Below are 9,517 nucleotides of genomic sequence, written 5' to 3' on the forward strand. Positions count from 1 at the left end.
CACCCATGTGCCCCACTAATATAGTTATTTTAAACATTTTAAATATATTAAAATTAATTTAATATATAAAAGGTAAATATTTTCACATATTTATATTATAAATTATATTATTATACATTAAGTGGGCTGAGCTGGATTACAAAGGGTAGTCAGGATTTAAAAATTAACCCTCAACTAAATTTTTCTTCAGTTCACAATGGAACTGACAAATTCAAAGAATTAAAGAATACACATGTGAGGCAGAAGCTACCTGGAGCCTCCCGGGTTCCTCCTGGAGCCTCCCCGGTTCCTCCTGGAGCTATGCCCTGAAACCAGCAGCTGGGAAGGTTAAGAGAAGCTAAGGACTGCTGCCCAGTATGGCATTTAGTCTGGAGAAAGGCCTCAGTCAGTGCTCAGAGGGTCACCTATTTCCATAAAATGAAAGCCTGCTGCACCCCCCCGTTACCTCCTCCTGTGGTTTGTTTCTTAACATGTCATCAGGTCAGGCTTACCTGAGGTGTCTGTATGGCAGCCTGATCTACCGTAATCGATAAAAATGCACAAACGTAACAGTCAGCCTCCCTTGTCTTCCCAGGCTCCCCCTTCTAGCCGTTCTTTTCAGAAATAGCCATGATTACCAAATTCTTAGATATTCCTAGAAGTACTTTATGCACATATAAGCAACTGTAAATATGCCTCTCCCTAAATGTTCTGTGGCTTGCTTTTGACAATACATTTCCACATATATTCTCGATCAGTCTCATTCCTTATCATAGTTGCATAATATTCCATGGAATGGCTATATTATATTAACTCTCTGTTGATAGACTCAGTTCAGCTTCTCAGAAAAAGTTATTTTTGGTTTTGGCTTCAGGTAAGATGGAGTAGATATATGCCCCACCCTGACTCTCCCAGTAGATGCAGCTCCAAGACCTGGAGAGAGGGCACAAAGCGGCATTTGAGGGCTCTAAACAGTAAACATTAGCAGGCAGAGTGGGGAAGACCAGAATTTGAAGTACCACCAAACCAGTGGTGAGTCTGCTATATTTTCATCTATGGTATTCCCCTGGCTTGAATTCAGAACAGCCTCAAACCTGGAAATGGGTAAAAAGAGCTGAAAGAGAGAGTCCTGGAAGAAGCCCTTTAGTTCTGTCTCAAGAAAGAATGGGTAAGGGAACTCCTAGTATCAGAGAGAGTAGGTCAAGCCCCTCAGTTTTGTTTCCTTGCATTCGCTCTGTTTATCCACACCCGAGGCCACAAGCAGTCTCGTGGTAGCAGCAGAAATGAAGGCAGGAGTAGTCCACAGAAGCCAGGTCTCTGAGGGAAGGACCCTTCCTCATAGGTTGAAGGAGCTGTGGCCCCATGAGGGTGAGGTAAGCCCCTATCGCTTTACTAATCTTTCTCGCCTCCCCATCATTTGGCCCCAGATACAGGCCCAGTCATGGGAATACTTGGTAGGGCAGGGTAACAGAAGCCCCAGATTTCTTTCCAGAGAACATGGGGAGTCCTAGGAAACCAGAAAGCAGGTGACAGTCACAGGAAATGAGCTCAGGAGAGCAACCATATTTGCAGTCTAAACTCAGAGAATGAATTTTTCTTCTTTTTGAGGGGGATAAGGGATGTGTGGAGGGTATAGGAAAGCAAATATCATAGGTAGGGAAAGTGTCTTTATTATTTGGATTTTATTACATGAAATTTTGAAAGCACATCTCAGTATCTTTAAATTATCCTATATATTCAAAGTAACACCATTTAAGTCATTAAAACAATATAATTTTTGGTGGTGAAGATGGGTGGAAGGTTTGGGAGGTGCTTGCTACAGGTTCTACTACTGTTTGATAAATAAGATCTACTAAGATTGTCTGGGGACAATATGGTTTTCTCTGAGCCGTAAGAATAGGGCAGGAGACTACTCGTGTGTATGTGTGTACATCTTCCTAATTAATGTTTGTACACTTGGTTTATTTGGCAGAATTTGGTCCACTGCTTGTGCTTTCATTTTAACATACTTAGTTATGATTATAGCTGAGGGGGTATATAGCTCCTAATAGCTACAAAAAACAAAAAACAAAACAAAACAAAACAAAACAAAAAACAAACAAACCAAAAAACAAAAAAACACCCTAAAAAGTGCTGCTACCAGGCTATAACCACCAGATACAGCAAAGTGTGTCTGGGCTCCCAAGGGGGGGTACTTGTGAAAGAGCAGACAGTTGCCGTCTCCCAACCCTACCTTCCCCTTCCATAACCCTGTGGGGTAAGGGGAGAGAAACACAGTTTAAAATTAAAAAGCCATGTTTAAATAAATAAATAAATAGCCATGTTTTAATAACCAGAATGAGGTACTTTTCGTGACTGAGAGGGGCTAACAGTTATAAACAAACTGAAAAAAAGTTATAAAAGTATCCACTCCTCATCAGGAAAGAAGGGTGTGAAAAAGCATGGCGGGCTGCATAACTGACAAAGTTATGTTATAACTCAACAAATGAAGGCATCTCAATAAATTGGTTACACATGCATGGTTTTTCTTCTGTAAATATAGCCATTAAACTCATAGTGGAATAGTGGTTATCTTAGGATTAGGGACATGGTGGCCAAAGGTTACTTTTCATTTTCTTGTATACTTTGAATTTTTCCCCCAATATCAACAGGGCTGTTTGGATGGTAGAATTATGGGTCATTTTGTTTTCTACTTCAATATCATACATGGACACACACACACACACACACACCCCTAATATTTTTAAGAACTTAAAAACATTTATTAAGAGAAATTCTATTTTTTTCTCATGCCAAAACTGGAGGTTCAGTAATGTTGAAATCTTAAGAAAATAAAATCTTTTTACTAGATACAAATGCAACTGTTGTAGTAAACAGAAGGAATATCTCAGAGTTTTGATTTAAAAGTTTATTATCAAGTTTTAACAAAGTATGTCAAATTGTATAGAATTTAAATATAACTACTTTTGTAAGGAAAATTTAATTCAAAAGGAAAATTAGCACGAATTTTTTAAGCAAATAGCTCCGTGGGAATTATCTGGAAGAATTATTGCATTAATTCCAATGATGTTCTCACACCTAAATGTGTTTGAACACATTTCCTATTTGCCAATGTTAGGGATCACACTACCCCTAGGTGGCGATATATAATTAGCATTCCAATTATTTTGCAGCCAAACTCATTTGCATTTGGGATGTTTAAAGTTGATAGCAAATACCTTTCAAATACCTGAAAATGAAGTATTGCTTAGAGTATCCTGATAAAATTATATTTCATAATTTAGGGTAAGAAAGGAAGTATTCCTTTTTTTTTTTTTTCTGGATTTGGCTTCAAGTCATTAAAACTCATGAGCTAGGTCTGATGATCAGTAAAGGTAGGACTTTTAACTACATGTTATACATGCTATAGTCTCAAAGTGAAGAAATGATAGCATTTATAAATCATAAAGATTATTTTATGTGTTTTCAAAAACTCTCAAACCCAGAGGCACATCATTGCAGCTCCATTTGTTTTGCTATGTTGATATTAATAGCAACCAATCTTCAGAAGAGACACATCGCTGAAATGTCACTGAAGGGAGAATAGACAACATATAAAGTGGGGGCAGTTCTGTTCCACTCCTAGCAATATTTCTCCAGGGTTTTACTGGGAAGAGTTTTGACCTTGTATCATCTAACTTTTTAAAAAAGAAGTTCTTTTCTTACTCATCACACTACAAAAAAAAAAAAAAAGTATACACTTTCTGACCAGAAAGCCGAAATTCTTCATCCTTCTGAGTTCTGGCCCCAAAGCACTGGACCTGTCAGGTTAGTCACTTAATTGCGTACTGTAAATAGGCAACTCTATCTCTTTGTGTAGTGGCACCAACTATCTGTGTGGAAGGAAGGTGAAAACGAACACGATACAAATCAAACAGCAGGAAAAATCAGTGCTGTTTATTCTCTTCCTTGCCACCTGCCCCAGCCCACTGTAGGACATTCTGCACATGAACAGATATACATAGGAACACACACTCCTTTTGGGGGAGTCACAGACTCCTCCAAAAAAGCATAAGTGTTCTCTCCATGCTGAACACGATTTGGGGATTTTATATGTACCTTTGGAAGCCCTAAGATTCTCAGGGCCCCAAAGTTAAGAATCCCTGCCTTAGGGAAACATTGACTTCTTTGATCTCTAAAACTCAAAATTATGATTCTGAAAGACTATTATATTAAGAAACCATAGGAAAGGTAATCCAAAAAAATGACGGTAGTGGAGGACAACACAGATACCACATAGAGAACTTGAGTGTCTCTGGTATTGCCAAAGGACTGTGTGATATGAGAAAGAAGGTTCAGTAAAAAATGAAACAAGTAGGTTTATTAAATACCTGATGACATCAAATTATTTCAATTGAGTTACAGAGACTTACAGATTTTTTTTTCCCTTAAAAGAGAGGAGACGTGAAAGCAATTACAAATAATTCCTTTTTTCTTCCTGTTCTTGCTATGAACTCTAAAAATCTGAAAAATCAAAACGGTGGCCATAAATGGCCTATTTTCCTATCATTATGCTCATTCTATATATTTTTTAAAAATTTTTATTTATGATGGAGAGAGAGAGAGAGAGAGAGAGAGAGAGAGAGAGAGAGAGGGCAAGACACAGGCAGAGGGAGAAGCAGGCTCCATGCACTGGGAGCCCAACGTGGGATTCGATCCCGGGTCTCCAGGATCACACCCTGGGCCAAAGGCAGGCGCTAAACCACTGCGCCACCCAGGGATCCCTCATTCTATATATTTAATCTTAAAAAATCTACTGGCTATATATAAAATATTGTTGAGCCATTGTAAAAGTTTTTAAAATGATATAAATAACAAAGTCATCTTTTTTTAAATCAAGGTATCAAAAAATTTTTTAGTTTACTTTTAAGAGTGTTAATAAACCAATATTAATATATAGTACTATTCCTCAAAGAGTGTTTGTTAAAACAGTACACCCTAAAATGTCATGAGGAAAAGGGTTGTCTACTTGACAAGTTTGGCAAATTCCACTCCCTAGTCTCTGGAGTTTCCTCCATGTAGCAAAAGTTACTCAAGACTCTACTCTGAGCAGCTGGTAGAGGTGTATATTTAACTTTGCTTAATTAGTGTTTCCCCAATCTGAATGCACAAATCTTGTTTTCATTTTTCACACAGCATACCATAACTACCTGGCTGTACGTAAATTGAGAAAGGCTGGCATTACATAAAAAATAACAGGACCCCTATGGCTTATTTTTATGATACTTAAGAGTGATTCACTGAATGAGACTTCTTTCTCAGCATATGTGTGGCTAATGGCTTTAAACTAGCTGTGCAAAGAAACAGAAAGGTCGTGTCTGTGTTGCAAATTTAGATAGTATATGCATTTGTCAAAACTCAACCAATATATATAAAACTTGGGCAGCTCGTTGTGTGTTAACTATATGCCAAAAGAAGAAAACTAAATGGGTATTGAACGCTGGTAAATGATATATGAGCTTTAGTATTTAGAAGGAAGGATACTGATGCCTGCAATTCACTCTGAAGTGCATCCTCCACCCCTAAAAGGATTAATAATGGATAGGGGAATGGACTGATGGATTAGATACGTGATAAAGCGAGTATAAAAAAATGTTAATGGTAGAATCTATGTAGTTAGATATACAGCTACTCACTGTTGTTTCAACATTTCTGTATGTTTGAAATTTTTCAATAAAATTTTGAGGAGAAAAAACCGTAGTTATCAGAATTTTAGGCCAAAAGCCTGTTAACGAAATACACTACTGCACAGTGTAAAATTAACCAAAGATCTTCTACAAATGAAATCAGTGATGTTGCTGGACCTAATTAAAAACATGGCTAAAGACCTTAACAGACACTTCACCAAAGAAGCAATGGTAATGGCAAGTAAGCATATAAAAAGATGCTCCGCATCATACGTCGTCAGGGAGTTGCAAATTAAATCATCGAGATACCACTACATATCTACTGGAATGGCCAAAATCTGGAACTCTGGCAAGGATGTAGCGCACCAGGGACTTTTCATTCATCACTAGTAAGAATGCAAAATAGCACAGCCACTTTGGAAGATGGTTTGGAAATTCTTACAAAACTACACACACCCTTACAATATGATCCAGCAACTGTGCTCCCTGATGTTTACCCAAAGGAGCTGTAAACTTATATCTGCACAAAACCCTGCACAATTGGATGTTTACATTAGCTTTATTCATAACTGCCAATACCTGAAAGCAACCAAGGTGCCCTTCAGTTAGGTGAATGGATAAACTGTGGTCCATCCAGACAATGGAATGTTATTCGGTGCTAAAAAGAACTGAGCTATGAAGCTTTTCAGGCCATGAAAAGACATGGAGGAACCTTAAATACACATTTTGAAGTGACAGAAGCCAATTTGAGAAGACTACATATTGTAATGTTTCCAACTATGACATTCTGGAAAAGACAAAACTATGGAGACAGTAAAATGATCAGAAGTTGCTAGGAGCCAGAGAGCAGGAAGGGGGATTAGCAAACAGAGCATAGTGGATTTTCAGGAAGGGAAAGTACTCTACATGATAACAGAATGATGGATCCATGCAGAATGCACACCACCAAGATGTAACTAATATAAACTATGGACTTTGGCTGGTAATGACGTGTCCGGGTACCTCCATCCATTGTACCAAGTGTACCACTCCAGTGGAGAATGTTGATACTGGGGGAGGCCATGTATATGGTGGGCAACAGTAGGTATATGAGAAATCTCTGTACCTTTCTCTCACTTTTTCTGTGAACTGAAAATTGCTCTAAAAAGTAAAGTCTATTAAACAACAAAACACAACCCAAAAGCTCTGCTGGAATTGCAACTGTGTGTTAACATGCTCAGTGGGAGCCTAACAGCACTATGTGCAGAGCTGCATGGCAGCCAGATTTCTTCATAGAAATCTCTGTGCTCCATAAAACCTAGTAAAATAATATTTGTAGTTTATTAGTACACAAGTTTAGTAATTCTTCATAATTCACAAGCTTCTAGTAGGCTTCCCTGATCTATATTAAAAAAAAAAATCTAGATTTGCATGTTCATTTGCTCCTAAGAAAAGCAATTCTGAATCAGTTTGTAGTTCAAGAGGAGGCCTCCCCCAGCCCACCACAGGAGATGAACCACATTTTTCAAATTATTGATCTTGGATAGCACCCTGGATTTAGTAATCACATGATTAGGCTTTTTTTTTTTTTTTTGTTATTAAACTGGTGTTTGATCTGGTGTGTGTCAGTGTCATTACATCTTACAATAAAATAGGGACTATAAGGGTTGTTCCTTAACTACCCTGGAATGATGTGAGACGTGATCAAATGACAGTAATAAGATTTACTGCGGAGAGAAAAGTAACTTTACTAAAATGTTCTTCTGCTAACGCACACAGAATCAATATGTAAATACGTCTAGATAATAATCCTCAAAAAAAAAAAAAATCCAAGATTACCGAGTGATGCAGTCTTCTGCTTGCTTCTCATTGTTCATCTTGTGATACACCACAGCGCCTATGGCCAGGGGGCCTGCATCCCCGCAGAGGAAGGTGATGGAACGCTTAGTCAAACTGTTCAGACTTTGCTTTACATAGCCATGTGCCATCTGTAGGTAAGCAGGGTCCCCAAACACATCATAGAGATGTAAGTAGAGCAGAGCGATACCTGAGAAGCAATAAGAAAATAATGTAAAGATGAGGAATGGCCTGTTGGCTGTATTATTTTGGTTTGTTGCCAACAGACAGACACTTCACCAAAAAGCAGTTGGACTGTTGACAAGCCATAACACATACGTAAATTAACCGTAAGTTCGGATGCCCTTAGTTCTAGACTCAGCTTCATTACCAAGCAGCTCTAAGAATCAGACACAGGCACTTGCTCTGTTTCTTCATCATGGCAACTGTAAATAACAGGCACTCTAAGACCCTCAAAGAATGCTAACTGAAGTTTATTATTAATCCTTGTCTCACTCAGACTGTGTGTTAATGTGTTATTCTTGATGATTAAATGACAGATTATTGAAACTCCGGTTCTAAATAGTCACCTGTTTAACAAATAATCATTTACTTAATCAATAAACAAGTAACATTTGTTCTTGTGAGCTAAAGAAATTCAAAGACTAGGGAGTGAAAAACTCAATTTTTCTTTATATAGAAGATAGTTTTTTTGAGTGAGAAGGTAGGTAGAGTAACCAAATTCCCTACTCCAGTATCATTCCAGGCAGGGATTATAGGAAAACTATTAAGTTATGTGAGATCTGAGAAAATAAAGTCAATTCCTCCTTAATTTTGTTTTCTCTGTGAAGGACTCAGCCACTTTAGGAATTATACTGTAAAAACTGCCAATGACTTTTGCTTTGGGCTGTACTCGATTTGCTTCTTACCCTGCTCTTGAAGCCTGCTATATATATAAAATTGAGGCGTTGTCTGAATGTCCTTATTCCAAATGCTTGTCACAGTAGATAGAGCTTCTGTCTGAAGCTGACTGACTGGTCTCAGGGCAGACTCAAAGATGTGGAGTAGGGGACCGGCCTGCCTGCAGCATTTCTAGAAAGTCATCTCTCCCCTTAAAGTACATTTTCCAACTCATTTACCATTTTTAGAAGATATAGAGCCTCTGTTTAAATCTAAATTAATAGAGCCCATCTCTTCATGGATTTCAGTGTAGTAAAAATGCAGTCTGCAAAATTACTTTTCACTGTACTGAGGACAATTTTAAATTTAGATAGTTTTCTCATTTTGCATGGGTAATCTCCAAAGCTTTGTTCTACAGACAATTCAATTTCACATGTATATTAAGGCCAAATTTTCACTTCCTGCCAAAGTTAATAACCTTGTCTGCTCTTTCAAAGTGGCTTGGTGTTAGTAATTCCACAAGCTGATGATCAGACATACCAATGCTGAAGGTCTGTAGACATAAGTGTACAAAACCACGCATGTAAGGCGAAAAAAAAAACTCCTTTTCACAAATGATCAGTGTCAAGAGCTTCTTCTACAATTAGGTTCTTAAATGGCTTCATCTCCATCCACACTAGGCATCTGCCGGCGATCCGTTTAAATTGTTACCCTTTCATTTTGGCCTCCTATTCCCCTTGCTGCCTGAACTCCCCTAATTAAGTTCTGTAAGCACCACAGCCAGATAATGACATGACTGAAGTCTGAGAAAATACAAAGTGATTAAATACAAGCCCAATGATTGTTTTCCTTTTCAGACCTTTGTCTCTCATTATAAACAATTCCTCTTGGCCTAAATCTTTAACAAACAAAACCCATTGAAGTTTGCAACTGTAAGGTCGGATGCATTTCTCAGACAAACAGGTAGTCATTTCTCCAGTCCACAATATTTCATTCATTTGAAAACCTTTTTCGTTTTTATCAGCAGGATGATCTTTCTGGCTTCTGGGATTCTACAACCTCAGGTTCTGTTTCTCTCCTTTCTCTCATACTGGGCCTCCGTGTCCATATATTTTGATTAAGCAATCTGCTGCACCTTGCAGTTTGCAGCAACCACC

General features: G+C 38.0%; 1 protein-coding gene across 1 annotated transcript in view; it reads right to left on the reverse strand.

The window, feature by feature from the left end:
* LANCL1 (LanC like glutathione S-transferase 1) overlaps positions 1-9,517 on the reverse strand; it is a 37,681-nt gene that overhangs the window by 11,063 nt on the left and 17,101 nt on the right. Inside the window, exon 3 of the mRNA XM_055345570.1 lies at positions 7,464-7,671. Within this exon, the coding sequence (XP_055201545.1) occupies positions 7,464-7,671 (208 nt within the window). The remainder of the gene's footprint in view (positions 1-7,463; positions 7,672-9,517) is intronic.

This window comes from Nyctereutes procyonoides, unplaced genomic scaffold, assembly GCF_905146905.1.
Source record: "Nyctereutes procyonoides isolate TBG_1078 unplaced genomic scaffold, NYPRO_anot_genome, whole genome shotgun sequence".
In the NCBI taxonomy this organism is placed as follows: Eukaryota; Metazoa; Chordata; class Mammalia; order Carnivora; family Canidae; genus Nyctereutes; species Nyctereutes procyonoides.